Source organism: Myotis davidii, unplaced genomic scaffold (genome assembly GCF_000327345.1).
Source record: "Myotis davidii unplaced genomic scaffold, ASM32734v1 scaffold268, whole genome shotgun sequence".
Lineage (NCBI taxonomy): Eukaryota > Metazoa > Chordata > Mammalia > Chiroptera > Vespertilionidae > Myotis > Myotis davidii.
In genome coordinates this window covers 5732512-5755509 of record NW_006383015.1, presented here as the reverse complement: position 1 = coordinate 5755509, position 22998 = coordinate 5732512, and the positions used below count along the sequence as shown (strand labels likewise).

General features: G+C 37.1%; 1 protein-coding gene across 2 annotated transcripts in view; it reads left to right on the top strand.

Moving 5' to 3' along the window:
• The window catches only part of CPS1 (carbamoyl-phosphate synthase 1), a 111951-nt gene that overhangs the window by 8929 nt on the left and 80024 nt on the right, over window positions 1-22998 (top strand). For both annotated transcript variants that reach the window (XM_006778935.2, XM_006778936.1), the window contains exons 2-8: window positions 7562-7671; window positions 10497-10641; window positions 11507-11596; window positions 13548-13604; window positions 16277-16369; window positions 20555-20644; window positions 22396-22524. In XM_006778935.2, coding sequence (XP_006778998.1) covers window positions 7562-7671; window positions 10497-10641; window positions 11507-11596; window positions 13548-13604; window positions 16277-16369; window positions 20555-20644; window positions 22396-22524 — 714 coding nt within the window. The remainder of the gene's footprint in view (window positions 1-7561; window positions 7672-10496; window positions 10642-11506; window positions 11597-13547; window positions 13605-16276; window positions 16370-20554; window positions 20645-22395; window positions 22525-22998) is intronic.

The following is a 22998-nucleotide window of genomic DNA, read 5'->3' as shown; positions in this document are numbered from 1 at the left end:
ACCAGCAGGTGGTCATACCCCAAGGGGTCCCAGACTGTGAGATGGCACAGGCCAGGTTGGGGGCCCCCCTCCTCCCCGAGTGCACAAATTTTGTGCACTGGGCCTCTAGTCTATATAATAAAAGCCTAAGCAACCGTTATGGTGGAACAACCAGAACAACCGACCGCTATGATGTGCACTGACCACCAAGGGGCAGACGCTCAATGCAGGAGCTGTCCCTTGGTGGTCAGTGCGCTCCCATAGGGAGAGCGCTGCTCAGCCAGAAGCTGGGCTTTCAGATCCACAATATCTGTATGCTTCAGGCTAAATGAAATCAAACTCTAAGTATAAACTAGTTTTAATGCATTTTCCTTGCTATTTATATTGGTTATAATCCCTGGGCTATTTTTTGTGGGGTGTGGGTATGGCAAGGGCTTGTTTGTATGTTTTGCAATTTAATTATATGGTTGGGAAAAATGTAATTCTGAAGAGTTGTAGATGTTAATTGCAGATACAATTTAAACAATGGTTCAAGGTCAATCAAGAGATTTTTAGAAGGCATAGAGAAATACGTGTGTGTGTGAATTTCATTTGAGATACTTGCATGCTGACTTTGTGCTTCTTAGGCCCCCCAGAGTGAATGTCCATTCTTGAACATTGGCCAACTTGGGGGCACCTAAAGACTTTGGGCTTTGACTGATGTTTAGGGGCTGTGTCAAAGTCACCTGAAGTCTGGGATAATTTCTTTTTAAAAAATATATTTTTATTGATTTCAGAGAGGAAGGGAGAGGGAGAGAGAGATAGAAACATCAATGATGAGAGAGAATCATTGATTGGCTGCCTCCTACAACCCCTTCCCCCCGCCCTCCCCCCACTGGGGACCGAACTCACAATCCAGGCATGTGCTCTTGACTGGAATGGAACCCGGGACCCTTCTGTCCGCAGGCCGATGCTCTATCCACGGAGTCCAACCAGCTAGGGCTGGGCTAATTCTCACGTTTGGGGGCCATCCAAAGAAAGAGAGCACGCAGGTGTCCTGCCGTGCTCTGCATTAGAATCCCCATTAATAGCAGAACTTTATTTCTTGAGACTCTCTAAAGCCTTTGGATTCTTATTCTATATTTGGATTCTTAGAAGCACATGAGATTTAAAAGTTGTTATTTCCAAGAGATATTAGGAAAAGTTTCCAGAGAGAGAGAGAGAGAGAGAGAGAGGCTCTAATATCTTCATATTAGACATAATATCTTTGGATTTGAAAGATTGGTAAGACTCACCATTTCTAGAAAAAATATTAAATTAGAAATCTATATTTCAGAAAATAGTTCAACCAAAAAATAAGACAAATGAATTAAGAATTTCAAGTGTGATTAAAAGTAAAAGAATTATATCAAATATAAAATGAAAAATATTTAATAGCATCAGTATTAAAATAAATAATGGGGAAGGTAGGTATGGAAGAGAGTGTGTGTATCTTTTTCTTTCTGTTATAAATTTCCTCTTTCACTAAATTCATTATTTAATCATTTAGCAGTACTCTGCCAAATAGTTAGTAGATTATCTGACTAAAGTAATTTTACTAAAGTGCAAATAAAGCTTAATTATGATATAATGGCTTTATAAAAAGAAATTGCTGTATCCACTTACATCTCTACTTGGTGGAATATGGAAGAGAAAATACTACTGAAACAGGTGTTCTTTATTCCTTTACCTAGTCTCCAGGAAATAGATCATGTGGAATTAAATAAAGCTATAAATTGCCCATCACTTCTGATTTTTGTGAGCAGAGCGTAAGGGGAATAGTCTAAATATGACTGGGAGCAAAGCAGGAGTGTTATTTGCAAGACAGTCTGTATCTCTCAGAGAAACAAAAGTAGAATTATGCACCATCTTTGCCACTTGATAGCCATTCATTTATTTATTCATTCATTCAACCAATTAGTATTTGCTAGGTATTTAATACTAGTAGGATTTTAGGGGTGATAATCACACCTTCCCCTCAACCTCTAAGTTTAGAATCTATTGAGAAATAAGACATAATATTCAAACAGATAGGGATCAGATCATCAGATTTATTATTGTTTAAGTTGTTTGGAAAACAGGGCTTTCAATATGTAAGGACATACTAAAAACAACAACAAAGAAAAAACCCAGAGTAGCCAGGTGGAAACAATGGTCCTATAAGTATTCATATTTTAAAAGGAGAAAAGTTGTTCTCCATATTTAGTGAGAGCAAACCAAAGTAAAATCCTTCTCAATTCTACCGAGATTAAACTCCCCTTAGAATTTGTTGCTTGCTTGTACTGCTCGGTAATGATTGGTTCACAGCAGCAAGCTATACTCACATTTCTTAATGAGCAAGGTAAGTAATACATGTCTATTCAATTAATTTTGGTGATTAAAAATGTAATAGTTTTTAGTGTTTAAAATAACTTTTGATCCATTTTGAATTAGATTTAGACATTTCATTTCAATTTGTTATGGCAAATAATATGAGAAATGTAAAATAATTTTTCTGCAAGATTCATTTGTATAAATTATTCTAAAACTAAGTTGAATAATACAGGATTTTCTTCCTTTACTCCTCTATTTTAGAATGAAACAGTTGGTTATGTATTTCAGACACCGCCTAACTCTTTCATGTGGAATAGCTAGTAAAATGATATAAATGATCCTTTTGTTTTGAATCACCATGATTATTTGGCTTAACTCTGCCCAATATGTATTTTAACACTAATATGTTTGATTGAACACTAGTATGTTTAATATGCATACCCTGGTGTCACCATCCACTGACCTTTGCCTACTCACTCTCTTACCCCTCAATGACACATCTCTTTTTCACCATTAAATGAAACTACATTTAAGATATTATAGAAAGGCACTGTTAGTGAAATATAACGAGAAGACAACTCAAACAGCTACTTGCTTGTTTTTGAATTATATTTCAAGCAAACTAAAAAAAATGAATGCATAAAATACATATTAAAATGTTATTACCTTCAGATTGACACTCAATGATTCTTTATCCAACAAAAATTAAAAGATTGTCTACCGTGTGCCAAGCACTGGTGTAGGGATAGGAGGCACACCAGTGAACAAAGCTGGCCCTGTACTCTGCCCACATGAAATTCACTCTCTAGTGAGATAAGACAGATATTTTAAATAAGACACCAGGTAATATATTCGGAGGCAATGAGTGCTATGAGAAAAGAGTAGACGAGGGCATATTGTCATTTTGAAAAGGGGGGTCCAGGTAGTTCTCTCCAAGAAGATGGATGACATTTGAGCAGGGACTTGAAGGATTCTTTAAATTTTGGACTTCAAATTCAAAATTTGACATGTTTTCTTTTTCTTAAAATTTTTAATTTTATTACTTAAATCCTGGATGGAAAAGAAAGTGTGATTTTTTTTTTTAAATTATAGAGTCATCTCCTGGGGAAGTGATGAAACTTTTTGTGTCTTTGTATATCCAGGTGCTTCAGTGTTGTTCTTGAGGTTTCCTCTCTTTTGTCACCCATGCGCATATCCAGCCCTTTTATTACATGGGTGGACTGGGGACATTTGTCCATGTATTTCAAGAGCTTAACATAGTACTTGGCACATGTTGTGACTTGAATGTCTAAATTGTCTTGTTGGAATGTTCATTTAATTAAGCACTCATAATAGAGGTTCTTTATTTTGTAGAATCATATTTATATAACCTTTCAGTTATTTCTCCTGACATTCCACACGTGTACATATTCTTCTTTATCAAAGTTTCATTTGCATTTTCAACATTTAAAGGACCACAGTGCTCTAGCAGTAGGCACTTATATTAAAACTTAATATTATGGTCTAATTCCTAGGCTACGGACCTTTTTGTACTAGGACTGAGGCTACTAAAATACCTTGCGATAATAACAAGGTGATTTCTTTTGGATTTATTGGAATGAAATAGCATTTGGGGAACTCTTAGCCAGCAGAGGGGATTCCAAATAATAGCTCTTTGTTGAGAGTTCCTCATAGGTAAGTCAGTTGGCACTCATCATTTTCAACTCGTTGGAGGACAATGGAGTTAAGTGGAATATAAAGGGTACTGTGGGCAATACACAGAAGCCTTGTAACAATATAGTGTGCAGTTGGAAAGAAGATTGGAAGGTCTATAAAAGCTGCCAGAAAGAACAAAAAATATAATTAAAGGAGCAAAAAGACCTACTGAGCACAATCTCAGGGACTATTCCAGGCAACAGTAAATGTCTCCTCAAATATATCTTTAAAAGATGGAAAGCCAAGTGGAAAACTAGTCCCATGGAGAAAGGAAGGAAAATACCAAATTAAATTATAGGAACAGGTAACAGGAGTTGGATTTGCTTATTTCAATTTTCATCTTTCTTTAAAATAATTAGATGGTGACTAATTTGAAATTCTTAGATGAGAAGAGGATAAAATAGAATAAAAGTATTAATGAAGTGATATTTTTTAGGCAGGTGTGGCTCAGAATAGGATGGATAAACTGGTATATAGAAAACATCTGGAATTTGCACGTTTTGTGAACTGAGAACAGTTATCTTAGGTTATATCAAAGTTATTATTTAAGAAAAGGTTTTCCCTTTTCCTTCCATTTTATAAAAGCGTGTACGCTATCCATGACTTCACTGAGAAGATAATACTTTCAGTAGGAAATATTTTTTGACATTGAAATTTCATCACTTGGACCAAAGCACCTTACCTGGTGAAACTGTCAGAATTACATGGGGATTTTTCCCATTAAACATACCCTGTTGAGAGCCATCACCATAGACATTTGAGGAGCTTATAATAGTCTTTGGAAATAATAAGAATATTAGATTAGTAGAAGGGATGTGCAAAGGTGATTTCTTGGATTCGGGAGCAGAGTTCAGAACTCATGTATTAAGCTGATCTCTGCCAGCCAAGTCTATCATCACTTATATTACATTAATTATTGTGGTTTTCTTTGTGCTAATTCCAAAAGCTTTTTTAGTTTAGTGGCTGAGAAGATAAACCACAACTATCTATATATATAAAAGCGTAAGCAACCAAATGACTGGTTGGCCAGTCGCTATGATGTGCACTGACCACCAGGGGGCAGATGCTCAATGCAGGAACTGCCCCCTGGTGGGCAGTGCGCTCCCACAGCCAACCTCCCGTGGCCCGCCAACCTCCTGCGGTCCATCCCCCTGGTTAGCCAGCCCCAACTGGCCCTGATCAGGACTGGGCAAGACGGCCCTAATCAGCCCAGATCACCGGTGAGGCCGTGGGCCAACCTCCCGTGGCCCGCCAACCTCCTGCGGTCCATCCCCCTGGTTAGCCAGCCCCAACTGGCCCTGATCAGGACTGGGCGAGACGGCCCTAATCGGCCCAGATCGCCGGTGAGGCCGTGGGACCCCACCTGTGCATGAATTTGTGCACTGGGCCTCTTGTTGAAAAATAAAGTGTCAAGCTTGAAATGTCAAACACTGGCTTCCAGGCTATAGATAAAACAAAACTCAACTTCAAAGGTAATTTGATATACTAAGAAAAGGGGAATTTATTTTTGATGAACTCTATCCAGGTACATACATCCACACACTCACACTCACAAAAATGTATAAAATGTGTGGCACAGCACTTTTCCAATCTCTCTCAGAAATATAAACTGGAAATTCATGCATTGTGCCTCAGACTAAATATACTGGCATGTTGAAAGAAGTATCTTATACATATCAACTGTAATAAAAACTACTACAACAGTCTTGTGTGTATCTAAGTTAACTAGAGGCCTGGTGCACAAAATTCGTGCAACGGGCTCGGCCCTGCAGCTGCTGTGGCTTGCCTTAGCCCTTGTAGCTGCAGTGCCTCAGACTAAGACATCCAGAAGGTCGTTTGGCTGTCCAGTCTAATTAGCATATCATGCTTTTATTATTATAGATGTGTATGCACACACACACGTACACACACAATATTTAGGCCCTTGATGTATTGGTTTAAAGATACACACTACTTTACATTGAGTAGCAATCATTCCATTGTTGACACTTATGTACTTTGCACATAAAAAAGGCATCATATTTCTACAGAGAAGGTCACTATAGAAAAATAATGTTATTTTTTCTTTTTAACACTTGAAAAGCTGAGTGCATGTTATAAAGCTAGAAGATCTTAGAAACAGAAATCTAAAAATAATTTATTGAGTTCCTGCTGCATACCATAGTGTGTGTATGTGTGTGTGTGTGTGTGTGTGTGTGTGTGTGTGTGTGGGGGGAGTGGAGGTTGGTAGCAGGGTACAAAAGGATTAGACACTATGGATCCCATCCAAAGAATGTGAGGGAAGAAAAGCAGAGAATGTTTTTATCTTTAATGATCACATTTAATCGTTGCAGAGAGAACAATAGTACAATAATCTCCCTTACTTCAACTATTTCAATTCATGGCCAGACTTGTTTCATCTATAACCCTGCTTATTCTCCCAATCCCTTTTGAAGCAAATATCAGATCTCATATTATTTTGTCCTTAATCATTTCAGTACTTCAGTGTATTATCTGTAAAACAACAAGGAGTCTTAAAAAATAACCATAATATCATCTTGAATCTTAAAAAAATATGCTGAATATCATTATGCAAATTTTCTCAATTATTAGAGTTTTTTCTTAAATAGTTTCTTTCTTTAACCATGTTCCAATTATTGTGTGCCATAGAGGTTTTCACAGAGTCTAGATTTTGCACCCGAAGGTGTGGTTACAACATTTCTCTTTCTCCTGAACTTTATGGACATTGAAAGTTAAGTTTAAATTGTTTCAACAATAGAATTTAAAATATGTATGAAGAGTGGATAAATCCTTCTTCTTAGATAAGTTTCTCTAATGGTCCCTCTTCTAAGCCAATAATTTTATAGAAGCTGTTTCAAAGATTAGTATGGTAAAGCAATCAAATTCAGAATGCCTTATAACTTAAAGAGAGAATCAGACATGGATATAATTAACTCTACTAAAAAGCAAAAGACATGGAATTTTAGATGTTCCATAGTGCTTGCTTTTGTATCAGTATTAACAGAGCATAAAGTTTCAGCTTCTTTATGACCATAAAGCTGGCGGAGGAGGCAGCCCTTGGGACAACGCCATCAAACGCAAGAACTCCTTGGAACACAATTTGGTAGATAACCTTAAAGATTGCTTCCAGCTCTAAACCTCAGAATGATGATGAGCTGTGTGGTACAATTTACAATGTTGATGCGAACCCATGAACTTTCCTTCCAGCAATACTTGAGCAAAGGGGGAAAAGATAAACACATAGCATTTCAGCTCAGTGCAAGTATTTCTGGACTGACAAGAACTCTACCAGTAGACTTAGAACAGACAATGTATTGACACGCTTCAGTTCCTCTTTGAAGCAAAACAAAATAAAACAGCTGCCAGTGACAAGGGCCATGCCTTTGAAGAAAAGTGACAAGTAACAGTAGAGTGACTCTGAATCTAGGTAGTAAGTTTTCATCAAATATGCTGTGCATTTATTTAATCGGGTTTTGTATTGTGCCTTCGGGATTTTTTCAACTAGCGGTGCTTTACATTGTGTAGTCTGCTAAGAATCATGAATCTGTCTCTGTAGGCACAGACGGCACACATTGTCCTGGAAGATGGAACTAAGATGAAGGGTTATTCCTTTGGCCATCCATCCTCTGTTGCTGGTGAAGTGGTCTTTAATACCGGCCTGGGAGGGTGAGTAATGCTTCCACTCCAAAGCTGTCTTCTTTCTCTGTATGGAGGAATAACTGGATGGTCTTACTCATGGGGGGGAGTCGAAACCACTGCATCAGAGTAAGATCTCATATTGCCCTGATGGTGCGCTGTGCCTGTACGCAGCCTACTGCTGCCACGCCTGACAAGAGGCAGCGACACAAACTCCTCTTTGCTGTTGTAAATGGAACAGAACTTGGACACTGGTGTTTCCCCAGGGTAGAAAAAAGGAACAAAATTATTTCCAGAAACATAAGGTGCAAGGACACAGTTTCTGTGAGATTACAGTGGATTCTGCCATGCGGGGTATGGATCTGATGAAAACTGGATCAGGGCAAAGGGAGGGAAGCACACTCTAGTGCCATTCTATTCGCGAAGTTGAGACTCAACCTTGCACATCTAATATGAAAACCCTAAGGAGCTAACAGAGTCCTTGGGTTTTTATACAGTTTTGCACTCCAATAAGAAAGGCAACATAACAGATACATTTATTGATTTGAAGTATTCAATGGGAGAGCAGATGCACAGAGCTGATATTTTCAAAATTTATCAACTGAGACCCAACTTAGCTGTTAAGATCTGCTAAGAGATGTCCTGCAACAAGGATGCGAGTTGCTACAGAAATCCTATAGCTGTTCTTACCTAGCCAGCACATGTTTGTTCACCTGAGAGCCACCAGACTGAAGTTCTGGTCTCAGTCCTAATGATAACTGATTATGTGATATTGAGAAAATCACTTAACCTTTCTGAATCCTAGTTTCCACATATAAACAGTGAGGGGGGTGCACTATACAGTCATTTACAGCTGGGAATTAAAAATAAAGTATGAGTCTTTAAACATGACTAGATGGTTTCAGGAGGTTTTCATTAGAGATTCAAAAGACCAGCCTATAAAATATTTGATGAAGTTTTTAGTGAAATTCAAGTTAGCCTTATAAAGACAAGGAGACACTGGGTTAACTGATATTGAAGATATTGATTGGCCAAACCTCCATGATATAATTAATGTACATTTTCTCTAACCCCTTGGCTCTCTGTTTGAAATGAAGAATATTAGATGGTTTTTTAAATAGTTCCACTGGTGAGAACATTAAATTACAGTGTATAAAACCTGCTTGAAAAGTTTTCCTTCACCAGGCAATTATTTAAGCTTTTCGACAGCACTAATTACTAGCCGTGTTAATATACCTGCCAACAAACAACTGTTTAATATAGATCAGAATGATGGAGGGCATTGGAGTTTTCTTCTGTGTGATAGATTATGGGTAATAAATCTTGTCACATCACAGAAGTCAAACAGGACCTGATGGATTAATTTGCTTCCAACACTGCAGTTCTCTAGGACAAGCTGTATTTATTCATTTACTGGAAAGTATTGTAAGCACATGCTCAAAGAAAACGGACAGTTCTTTTACGGAAAGAAAAAAGAGGGGAGGTAAAATTAAATTAATTAAGGGTTTCTTTTTATGGAGAATAAGGCATTCGTTAATAAGCTTAGTCCACAAACCCTATTTGTCATTGCGAAACGCTGCTGTCATTCATTGTGTGGCTCACTCGGTGAGGTGGTTGATAATTAAGGGAGTTATTTTGTTTTTCATCTTCAAGAGATGCAGTTATATGTATGTAAGCCTTGGCTAAGAAATGATCAGTTCTTAACAAGTGAGAGGCATCTGAGAAATGAGCTGATGGAGGTGTGGATAAGTATCGCAGCACTTTAGTCACCTTAGGGGATGCTGAGGGGGGAGACTAAGCATTCTGCCCACAGAGGTAGTTCAGGGAGGAGTTAGTCTGGATGGGTGTTGAAGAATTCACGTTGACTACTGCCCACGCTGAACTTGATTGGTTTTAAGGTTGTAGATTCAGTCCCCCTCAGATCCTAAATTCACTTTCAGTGGTAATCTACAAGAAAGACTCGGTTTAACTCTTTCTGCAGAAAGTGAAATGTAAGAGGGGACAAAAAACTTACTGCAACGCATTCCAGTGGGTAGAGTAGCTACTATAGATAGCTCCTGGCCTTTATGGGGGTAAGATTGCTCAAATATCCTTATATTTTTCCTTCCCAGAACTTTGAAAGGAAGCCCTTTTGCATTCCTCCCTAACGCCACAGCAGTACTTTAAAATAGTTATTTGGCTATTTTAATTCAGAAGTCAGAAATGCTTCGGGTCAATTTTTGTGGGATTGATTTTTTTCTTCTAAGTTGATAATAATTATCAAACATATACTTTTTTCTTAAACTAAGCTATTTTGAAAATCAACTATGTTAAATATGTATTTCATAGAAATTAACTCTCTGTTCATAAACATATGCACCCATGCAACCACCACTGATATACTCAGTGTACTCTTCAGTATCCTACAAAGTATTAAAAAAAACCCTTTTACTTTTTCACAGTTAATAATTTGATGAAACTGGTAGCCTTTGACAGCAAATACCAGTTTGGGCTCACTATGTCTGGTAGAATAAAGAAATTTTCAGGATATCTGCACACTTTAAAGCATTATGTTTTAAAGTTAAAATTAAGACCCAATAGAAATTTTTTTAAGGACTTAAAAATGTAAGAAATTGAGGGAATGGAACTTATATGAGCATATGACTGAGAACTTGAGTCAGTTTTTATTTTCTTTTCTGTCATATCATGAAATAAATTTCCATATTCTATCATATCATTTCCTTAGGTTTGCTAAAGTCTAGAGATAGGTTTGGAGGATTTTGAGTTCGTGTTCTGTAATTTTGAAGGGTTCGGTAATTAAGGTATTGTGGTTCTATACATATTTTTGTTGGTAATTTTTTGACATCTTTACCCAGGTACCCGGAAGCCATTACTGACCCTGCCTACAAGGGACAGATTCTGACCATGGTCAATCCTATTATTGGGAATGGCGGAGCCCCCGACACTACTGCACTGGATGAAATGGGACTTAGCAAATATATGGAGTCTGATGGAATTAAGGTAGTACCAGTGACGACTGTTAAAAAGCCACAACTTTAGGTTACTTTAAGACACTAGGGTAAAGTTTCTTCCTCAATGCATAGTATAGACTGTTAAATGTATCTTCTCACCCTCATCCTAGATACATTAGAATAATCTTTAACATGATATTACTTTGAGTTTTATTTCCCCAGGGCACTTCGGATCTGTTCTTTAATGCCTTGCATGCAACTTGATTTCATTTGGGAAAATATTGTTATAAGTCCAAATAACAGTAATGCTACAAGAATTGGTGATGAATCACCTTTTAATTGATAAGTCTGTATTAATTATTTGCCTCTTTATCTTATTCTCTTTAGAAGGTAAATAAAGGATAGTTTATACGCTAGTCTGAAAGTAAAGACATTAAAATTTCCTATTCCTGATAAATTTTGATCATATCTAAGAAATGTGGACATACAAACAACTCAAAAATTTACTTTAGCTCTAATTCTCACAATTTTACCCGAAATTCTCATTCACCTTTAAATATAGATTTAAAAATATTTTATCTTTCATGTCCATTAAGTAAGTAATTACTTATGAGATTATTTTAAATGCCATTGAGGAAAAATATAAGGTGCCAAGAAGGGAGATCTAGCTTAGTCTCAGGATTTGGCAAAAACAGGTAAAACTGTTCCCTCAGATGATATATAATAAGGCAACAATTATATATTTTAAGAGCAAAGTGTTGATCATCTTTTTTTCTTCATCTCCAAAAATTTAAGCCTCATATCAATGGATGTAATCAAGCTTTAAAAAAATAGCAAACTGACCTTTAGATATGTCACAGGAGTTGGATAATATTTTGTGATCACCCCTTTTAAATGACTGCTTTTCTTTCTAGGTTTCAGGTTTGCTGGTGCTGAATTATAGCAATGACTACAACCACTGGCTGGCTACCAAGAGTCTAGGGCAATGGCTACAGGAAGAAAAGGTGAGAAATATGAGAGGGCCTCCAACTTCACCTAAGGATGATTGGTGGGGTCTGTGGTAAGTTGGGACCGTGTACCTAATTTAAAGGGACAAACAGATGAGGCAGATCATTCAGTTTGGATTTTTTGAGACAAACATCGATGAGCTGCCTCCTGCACACCCCCTACTGGGGATGTGCCCGCAACCAAGGTAAATGCCCTTGACCGGAATCGAACCTGGGACCCTTCAGTTCGCAGGCCGACGCTCTATTCACTGAGCCAAACCGGTCAGGACATGGAATCTTTTTATTTTTATTTTATTTCAGAAGCTATTTCTTTCTCTTACTACACAGGCTGAGCTGTCTGAACTCATTTTCTTCTAAACATGTAGGACCACATATTTTCATTTTATCCACTAGGTGGCAGTCATACATGCTTGGTTGCATTTCTAATCCTGGAAAGGGGTTTGAGAAAATTTTAGAATTTTCTGTTCTCTCAAGCAATCTATCCCTTCCCTTTTATCCAGGACCCAGATCTGCAACTTTTGTCATGGGTGATAGTACCAGCTCTATCATTAACTAGCTGTGTGGCTTTGTACAGGTTATATTATCACACCATACCGGTTTTATTTTTAATTCTTAATGAGTATGAACAGATTATCATTGATTCTCTTTGGGCTTACACATTATGACTCTATAGACTTAAATATAATCTCATTTGAAGTTATAAATAAAAATTTTATAAACCTGATCTTATATTTCCTTATTTTAACTATTTTCTTCTAATCAACTAAAAGGATTGTCCTGATTTGAATGTCAGACAAAGTTAATGGGCCTGCTATATATTTAGCTTCAATGTTGCTATAGCTGCTTTTAGTTGACTTGCTGCTGGCCCTGTGATTGACAGAATATTGTTCTACTAAGCTCCGCCTCTCCAATAAATGTCTACCTATTGGAGCTAAATGTTGCCTCTTCTGACAAATACAAAAATCTCCATCTTGGCTTCCTTGTTCCCATTCTTTCTAAATATTAGCAGAGATAAGAAGGTGATATCATCTCCCAGGTCATTACTATATTCTTCTCAACTATCTGAATTCACTTCCAGAGCTCATCTTTGTAATGGTCATTCAGAAGACCCCCACCTCAACCTCCACCCAACCTTTAATGTTTCTTTGTGCTATTTAGGGCATCTGGTATTATAGCTGCTCTGTGTCAGAACTTGTAACTTAAATATAAGCTTTCATCCGTGGCTTGTTAGTTTGTTGTATAAATGTGCTTTGACTCTTCTTCTGTGATCACAGACATGTAGAATAATGGAAGTATAAGATAAAAACCAATTTATCTCTTTGAGGTACAGGTGAGAAAATCAAACATCACTAAGATAATTGGTGGGAAAAAAGACATTACAACTGGTTTTCCTGATTCCTGACTCATTGCTCCTTCATTATACCACATCTGTCTCTATCCAGCTTAGTTAAAGAAAATAAAACAAATGGCGGTGTTGCCTGATTTATTGAATAGATGGGCAAATTTTACTTGACAAGGACCTTCAGAAAAATGTGTAGAGTGCCCACTATGTGCCAGGGACATTTGACTCAAAACATGGATTTGCATATTATTTACAAATCACTGCATATGAAGTTCACAAATGCCATTAACCTCAACGTGTGTGTGTGTGTGTGTGTAATATTATTTAACATCCTTTGCTAAGAGCAACAAAACTGTAGCAGAAGATTGATGTTCAGAATTTCTCATTTTTTATTCTGAGGACGTGCCAGGGTATTAAGAATACTGTGCCCAACTGGAACAGCAATTCACCGTGTTCTGACAACACAGTCACCTGGGTCAGAAAAAAGAAGGAGTAAGGAAATTATTTACTGCTCAAGAAGATAGATGATGCTAAGTTTGTAACTTGAAAACAATATGCTGGATCTAATTCCCTCCAATTTCACTGTCACTACAATTTCTTTTATAGATCCCTGCAATTTATGGAGTGGATACAAGAATGCTGACTAAAATAATTCGGGATAAGGTATGATCATCACCTTTTATCCAAATTTCTGTTTTTTTTCATATATATATGAAAAAAATATATTTTAAATATATATGTAATTTTTCTCAGTGCCTGAGGAATCCATTTAGTATGTAAAATAACAAATCTGGCCAATGTATGCCATTTGGGTTTCTGTCCTTTTATTTCACTACCTCTGATGTAGATTTTGAGACCGAATACCTGACTGGGAAATTTGTTACTGAAGGGCTATGAGATTAATTCACTCAACAGCACTTTATTGAGAGCCCTCTCTGTGTTCATGACCCTGACAAGTCATGCCTTTGTCATTCGTCTCAGGACCAGTGAAACAAGTGGAGAAAGTTATGAGGTGCACAACAGTCTACCTAAATTGAACACCTCCATGCTGCAAATGCAAACCCAGAATTGTGTGGCGTTGGTGGTGTTACTTGTTTAGTCCTTTCAGGGAAGTTGTCTGTGAAATTAGTGATTTATATTTCATGAGTGTGTCAGATGAGCCCTGCCTGTGTTAACTTAATTGCATAGTCTTCCTTGAGACTGTACCAATGCCCTAGATCAGTTGTCGGCAAACTGCAGCTCGCAAGCCACATGTGGCTCTTTGGCCCCGTGAGTGTGGCCACGAAGTTTCAGTTGCACTGTACGTGCACGGCCGCACGTGGTATTTTGTGGAAGAGCCACACTCAAGGGGCCACAGTTTGCCGACCACTGCCCTAGATGATAACACGTAGGTTTATCTTTTGCTTTCATGTTTCATTGCTGAGACATCTGACCTCCCCTCTTAAAATATCTCCTCACCATCAGCTTGCTTCTTCTCGTTATGAGGTGGACACTTCTTTCTCCCCTGCATGAAACTTTCATATCCCAGATCAGAAAGAAACTTTACCCAAGGTTGACTACATTCTCCAAATGCCACTAACGTTGTCTCATTGAATTATATTACATAAAAAAATAAGAAAAATAAAATTTACAATTTCGAAGTGAAATAGTCCTCAAGAAAATCTGTTGCAGATTTCTTGTTAGAATATTGACACAGGATCTCTGTAAACAGAAATAACATCTTTGAAAATAAGAACATGGCTAATTACCCATGACCAGAAGGACGACAATGGAGTTTATATGACTCTTCTACTCCACCTCTGACTTTTCCCCTCCACCTTGATTTTCCTGAGAATAGATGTTAGTGTGGTTAACTATATCAGTAGATTCTTATGTTTTCTTAACCCAATGACGTTATGGGAACAGTAAACAATGCTGAGGCTACCAGAATGAAAAGGAAAATAAAATTGGGAAATTCAATTGGGCTATAGAATTCATATGTTGAATAAAATTTAGCGAGCCCTATTAATTTGGGAAAACAACTTACAAGACCATACTGTGTTCTTTATGTTAGTTTAGGATGAACCCTACTTTTATCAGAGGCAGTTAGGTTTTTAAAATTTGGCTGAATAGGCTAGCTCAGACAAAATTGTAGTATTGCCTATTATATTTAATGTTGAGTTGTGCTGGCTCATATTAAAAATGTATACTGTAGTTTTTAGTCTATTACTTTTAGGTTGGAAAGTAAGATTTAATTTCATTCAGCATCTTTTAAGAAGGAAATGAGAACTGAACACCAAATTTCAAAATTAAAGATCCATAAATATAGTCAAGAGATTCTGTGATTTGGATTCTAAAAGTAAATAAAGTCCATTATGAAAATTAATAACACAGTGTGGGAGTGAAAGGTTATTTTTGTAATTTTCCCCCAAGAATTTGAGGTAGCACTCTGATTTTAGTCATTTCATGAATAACTGTCATGTCTGAATGGTGTGCTGACACTTTCTACCCTCACTCACTCCCAGTGACTTCTTCCTCTAAGGAATAAATTTTGAGGGAAAAATTAAGACTTTCTTTTATTTTTTTCAATGCAATAATTTCTTGGAGAAAGGCAAATCAATGAATTATTTTGACATCCCCCCCCAATAAAGTCTTACTTACTAAACATAATATGCCATTTTTCTCAATAGATCAAATTAGACTTACCAACAAATAAATCAATCTCATGACATATAATAATGAGAAGAAAACATTTGCCATGTTCAAGCTAGCAAGGGTAATTCATGAAAGCTTCACAGAAGGCTAAACATTTTTAAGTTCAGGTTCTTTGGGACACCTAGACATTAGCATGTCTAAAGTAGTGACAATTTTCAATGCCACTTCCCTAAGTTTATGACTTATATAGCATTTCACATTTTTGTGAATTAATTTTACCATCACAATGTAATAAATTCCCAATCTTGTCAATTTTCTAAAAATTTTTAGGTTTCTTCCTTTTTTTGCTCAGTAGATTGTTTTGTCACGTCTTCCACGAAATATCGTTAGGTCAGATGCACTCAGGAACAGGTGCCCTAAATACTGGAAGCTGGAGACCTAAATTTCGATGCCTTTGACTTTGCTTACCCGGATCATTGTCTCAGCCTAAAATAACGGATTGTACTTCTCCTGGTGGGTTCCAAATGTACTGTGAAAATTGCTTTATCTTTCCAGGTTGAGATAAAGATCTCCTGCTTTTGGTTATGAGTATTTATAAAGGCATCAAACTCTTACAGCAGCTGTTTAAGTCCCCATGAACTGATCCTGTCAGCGCCTTCATCACTGCTCCCTCCTAATTGTCTAACTTTTTAATTTGATAGGGCACCACGCTTGGGAAGATTGAATTTGAAGGTCAGTCTGTGAATTTTGCGGACCCAAATAAACAGAATTTGATTGCTGAGGTTTCAACCAAGGTGAGCAATTTTCTTTCAGATTTTGTAGTTCTGTTTATCTTCCTTTCTTATAATATCAAAATTTTCATTTAGGTCAAAGTCATTTTAGAAGCACCAGAGTTGAAGGAGAAATGGGCCTTAAGCAACTAAAATATATATATATATTCTAAACCCGTGCATTTAATGTTAGAAATTGTTTAATATTATTTTTAACTTCCTTTTTTTTGGTCCCCAGTTCAAAACTTTAACAATGTCAAATAAAGGAACTGTTGACTTGCCAGAGACAGGCATAGTGCCGATCAGGAGTCAGAGTGATAGCCTGACAGAGAGTCGAGAGCACTTTAAAGAAATCAGATGCAATAAACAGAGTCCGGGCCACTTGGGGTAGGGGAAAGTATTCCTTGAGACACTGAAGATTTATTGTATTATAGCTCAATTCAAAAATTAATGTTCATAGTAATCACTGTGCCACTCCAAAGTCAGATATGTTTAGTGTATATTTATAAGAGAGTGTAGAATACATTTTAGAAAGATGTCTGTTGGATGTGATTGAACATTTATTAATGTAAGTGTAAGTCTCTTGGGCTATAGTCTCTGTCCTTGGGACAAAGCTAGTGGGACAGGCAAATGAGTAAATCACCATGGACAGAATATTGTGGTAAATGCTGTCCTTAGAATGCACAGTTTGCCACAGGAGCAAGGGCATGCGTGGGACATCATTGAACTAGATAGCTGGATCAGGGAAGGTTCTGCAGAGGAGTTGAGTTTGTTCTGAGACATAAAGAGCAGGTAGTTAAATGGATGCACTAGGAGAACTGAGTTTCAGGCACAGAAAATGGTATGTATTTGAGAGGCATAGAGGTATGCAACAATATGGTACTTTTGAAGAGTTATGTGTTTTTTGGTATGGTTGAACCAAAGCGTTCACATATTTGGTTAAAGATGAGTGGAGATGCACTATGGCTTGGTCTAGAAGGTTTCTTGTCATTGGTAAAGTCAACCAAACTGGAAGCAATTGAGAACTCATTCAGCATCATTTCGGAGAAAAGTAGACTGGATAAAAGAGCAATTAGCTAGGTTATTGTAGCTAACCAGGACAAAACCCGCGAGAGCCTGGGCTGAGCAATAACAGCAGAAAAAGAGACATTGAGGTGAATTAGACAAATGGGAGAAGGAGGCACTGGGTGTGACCAGATAAAAGATCAGCCCTTTTTATCAGCAATTTCAACTAGTTTGAGTGAGCACAGTGATGCTTTCAATAGGAGTTTGAGATATCTGTGGGATTTGCTATGGGGAAAAAAAATTTGTACTTTAAAATTTAAAGGGTTGATTGCTACTTTCTGTTTTTACTACGTAAAATAAGAGACAAGGCAGAGTTTTCTTTTCTAGGAGTATGAATTTGGTTACCATTAAACTTTAAATGTGGAGAATTCGGGCCAGTGGAAGCCCTTTTGAAGTCATTACTATTGGCTGGCTCTACATTGGAAATTATATTCACTATAGGAGAGATGCTATAAATGTCTCTTCCTTCATCACTGGGGCAGCAAAGCGTCTCTCTTTTAAATTTTATTTTAAATAGAATTATTCACCGCAACATTTTATTCCTCTATACATCAAACATACAATTTCTTGCATAAGATAGCTCATGGTTATAGTGGTCCATTTAAAGAGGCAGTTTTGTCTTAGAAAAAATACAACCAACATTTTTTGACTACTCAGCTAATTCTTATTGAACAACAACAACAAAAACAACAAAACACAACTCTGCCCAGCCTGCATGGCTCAATGGTTGAGCATCAACCTATGAACCAGAAGGTCATGATTCTATTCTTGGTCAGGTCACATGCCTGGGTTTCTGGTTCCATCCCTGTCATTGATGTTTCTATTTTTCTCTCCTTCTCCGTTCCTCTCTGAAATCAATAAAAATATATTTTTTTAAAAAAAACCCTACCCAACTCTATTTCATGGCTGAGGAAACCGAGGCTTATCAAGTAAATCTATTTAAAATCAAATGAAATTTGCCGAAGTCTTTTTAGAGCTGGCCTAACTTGAGCTCCAGTGACTCTCCATGCTAACCTCATGCTATCTCTGCCTCTCATGTTGGTGTGGTTTGGCTGAGACATTTATAGAAAGCGCTATTTCTAGGATCTTGTTACACGAATTTAAGAAGCTTTCTCAAGGCTCTTGGTGACTTCTGTTTTTCTTGACCCACATTTGGCAGGGTCAGGATATGTTTGCATATTCTGCTCTTCTGCCTGGGATCTCCATTTCTCTCTCCCCCCTGCTTGCCTTCAAGAAGTCAGCTCCTCTGTGAACCCTCTCATGACTTCACCTTTGTATTCCATGTCACTTTATAAATAGCTTTATTTAAAAAACACACACAACACATCATATTTAGATCCTTGCAAGAATTGTCTCTCTCACTTTTCTACGGTTATCTGCAAGTTTTAAAATTAGATACCTACTTGTTTATATATCTGGAATGTGATCATGCCAGATGAGATATTCACTTGTTTTAATTCTAAAATTTGTCCATTCAAATGGCATGAGGCTATATTCTCTGTATTTGTTTCTACGCATTTCCATGTACGTTGATTTAGTTTGAGGCACAGCATGAGAAAGGGCTATTTTTCCTTTTAAATTTTAGAATTGAGAACTATGTTAAACATGTAGTCTAGCATTTTTCAAACATGAAGGATATTGAGCCTGGAGACATTCACCTTAAAAAATTTCTATGGTCAAACAAGGTTGAAAAATACTGCATGATATATTCCTCCTGGAGTGTCCTAATGCAAATTCATATAGTCACATGTCTGTGAGGTCCTGGGTAACTTCTATCATTCTGTAGGAAGAGTATGTAATGTGTTTGTGTAGAGATCAGTTAAAAGGAGCCTATCTGTATCTTCATATTAAATCAAGGGAGAGAGCGCAATGGTGAAAGCTGGTTCTGTTTCTTAATGCCAGAACAATTAAATAATTTCATTTTACCTGTGATAAATGCATATTTGTATCAAGTCATATTTATTCTATGAATTTTGCTTTGGTGTGGTTGATAACTTAATTCATTGTCTTGTAATTGCAATTTGATGTAGCTACAACTAGACCTTAATGTTGCTTTGTTTTTTAGCAGAAGCCTAAGGTTAAGAATAAATCTATACTTTTCAGATTATCTGATGAGAGAGATTGTCTGTAACATTTATGGAGCAGTTCAGCAATAAATCCTCCAGATCACAGATGGACTGGGGTATTTTCTTCTCTAGAATAGTCAACAAGACAAAAAATATAAACTTTTTCTGAAATAAAGTCTAAGGATTATGAGTTCACATTCTATAGACTTTGTGGAGAGAGAGACATTCCAGTGAAAGTAAAATGCCTTTTCCAATATCCAGATTGCAATTTTAATCTAAAACCCGTTGCAAGCTTTGAATTATCCTAAATTCAGAATGTGCCAGTGAACTCTGAAAGCTGGTATCCCTGTGGACACCCAGCTCTCTAGGCTTCTCTCCCTGTATTTCTATTATTTTTCCTTTTATGACTTTGGGAAACTACTTCTCAGGTAAAAGCTTGTGAAAATGGACCTGACTCCACACAGTGCTTAAGACATAGGTAATGATTATGTTCTGCTCTGGGATCCTTTTATGAAGTCTACCATTTAAATGCAAACGATTGCACAGTAACCTTGAGGGACCAACGGTCTACACTAGCCCAGCAATTCTTCAGACTCTCATACTGATTTCATCCATTAGCCCCATTGCATAAGCCTAATGCTGTAGCCTATCCCCACTTTACCTCAAGTTGAAGATCAAGTGGTATTTAAAGCATGATATACCTATTACCACATCTGTCTAGTGCTGAATTGAGCAATAATACTTGAAAATTCCATTGCTACTGTTTGTTAGTGAGGTAAAGCATGGGAAACATGGTTGTTAACTATGGAAGCAACCAATTTCTTAGTGATCATTGTTATTACTGTAATCAAAATTTTATATAAAATAGCAAAGCATTTTTTTTATCATAGAAAGGATACAGACTGTAGCACTTGCTGTGTCTTTCTTACAAATTGATTAATTGCCAGTCATTCCCAAATACTTAGCAATCAATCTGCCGTCAATCTAAGTGTGAAGCATCCTCAGATATGCTTATGATATTGATGTATTGCTCATATCTGGAACTTCCCTCTCACTCTTTGGTTTTTTAAAATGGCAGGATGTTAAGGTGTATGGCAAAGGAAACGCCACGAAAGTGGTAGCTGTAGACTGTGGGATAAAGAACAATGTAATCCGCCTACTTGTAAAGGTAAGTAAATCACTCCATCTCAAGGGTAAGGATTTGTAATATTGATCGTTTAGTGTTAAGCTGATTTCCTGTTTCAGAAAAAGCTTGTGCATTCTTCTAGAATGTCAGGGAATCTGCTCTCTTCTTGTTGCCTTTGATCTACAAAATGATACACTTATCCCTGTTAAAATGAGAGAAGTGGACCATGTTAAAAAAAAAAAAGACCTCAAAGGCCACAAAAACAGAGGAGAAAATGATGACTGTTCTCATCACTTATTGACTGACTTTCTGAGACATGCCATGTTCACATTCTTGGGGTTTAGAGATAAAAAACAAACAAACAAACAAATAAAAAAACTAGAGTCAGTTGGAGAACTTCTCTATTGGGCTTTATTTATTATGCACATCTTTGCAGAGGTCATGCCCTGATACAGTGCAAACTTTCACGCTGTTTTATATCAACTCTTGGACAACCATTAATATTGAACCTTAAAAATCCTGTAGGAGACTTTAACTATAGTGTTTAATTACAGTGTTTTCATACATAGTTGTTTTTTTTTAAAATATATTTTATTGATTTTCAAAGAAGAGGAAGGGAGAGAGATAGAAAGCTAGAAACATCGATCAGCTGCCTCCTGCACATCTCCTACTGGGGATGTGCCCACAACCCAGGCACATGCCCTTGACCGGAATCGAAACTGGGACCTTTCAGTCCGCAGGCTGATGCTCTATCCACTGAGCCATGATTTCAAATTCTGGTCAAATTTAGTAACAACAATGTGCATGGACTCTTCAGTAGCAGATGCTGTGGATGGTCTGCCCATATTTCCCTCTGCGTTCAACATTTTGCCTGACTTCCGATTGCAAGTGTCTGCATTTCATTGACTGAGGGCTCTCTGTGGTTGGTTGAGGCTGCTGGCGTGCAGAGTGCCATTGAATTAATGATCTTGCTGCAGCCCCAACCAATGACTAGGGAGGGTCATTGTGTAAATATCCCAGCTCCTTTGCTCCATAGCTGGGCTGTCTTCAAGATGGATGTTCTACACTGGTGCTCAGAGTTCCTGGGCTGAAGCTCTGGTTGTCCATATGGTAACTGCCTGAGAATGCATACTTGATTGGAATGCCTCCCGGTGTCATTTTCTATTGGTATTTCTTGAAAACACTTCAAAATAAACTTCTTTTTCTCAAATCCTTGTCTCAGGAAATGTGTCTAGGAAACCTTCAAAAGATATCTTCTTATTTATATTTATGTAGAGAAGTTCTAACTTTTCAATCAGAATATAAATTTAGGTAATATGAGAAAACCCCTGAAAGAAAGCTGATTAAAAGTTTGATCAGACAAAAAAGGCAAAATTGAAAAAGGTGGAAGGTGAGCCATCTTAAGTTTTGCAGAAAATCAATTTACCATTTTTTTGTAACTCTTTTTACCCCATAAGTTTAGGTAAGATAACCTGTATTCCCGTGTGCCCAAGCATGAAGCTTTTAGGCTCTGAGACCTTCTAAAGTGTGGGAAAGTGTATTATCTATTTTTTCAGGATCACATTTTTATTAGTGTTTTTTTTTCCCCTCTCCACTTTTTATTGACCATTGGCTCCATTTACATCACACACAAAAAGTTATGTTTTTGTCCGTCTCTGTTAAGCTTTTATTTGAATCACATGCTATTTTATCCTTCCCTTTAGGGAATGGTTAGTCAAGAGAAGGTTTAGTGAAATTACACTTTGGCAAAAAAATGTTATTAAATTCTGATCATTCTTATTTTCCCTTTCTAGCGAGGAGCCGAAGTGCATTTAGTTCCCTGGAATCATGATTTCACCAAGATGGAGTATGATGGGCTTTTAATTGCCGGAGGACCTGGAAACCCAGCTCTTGCACAACCACTAATTCAGAATGTGAAAAAGGTGCAGTAAACCTAGGGGTAGTGTGTATCTGTGTGCGAAGTGGAGGTAGTCTGGTCTATTACTGCTCTCAGCTGCAATATATTTTATTTATTCAGAAATTTTTTATTACTCCTACTTGTGACCTCAGAGGTAATGTCAGCACAGATATGTATTAGGGAGAACCAATGAGGAAAAAGAGCTATTTTTTTTTTTTAAGATAAAGTAATTGGGATTGGGTCCTTAAGTTCAGAGAACTGGAGCCCAATTTCCAAACGTGTCATTCCTTACAATCATGGAATGACAACTTATGTTCCTCACCATGACCTTGGGACCTATAACACACCCAAGTTTCTAAAGAAATTCTAAATTAGATTTATTTTAATCTGTATGTTAAGTACATCTTATTGAGTTCTAATGCTATAAATTTGTCAATCATGTTCTGATTTATAATTTAACTTTTTATTCAATGATCATTCTGTTTACCTTGTTAATTAA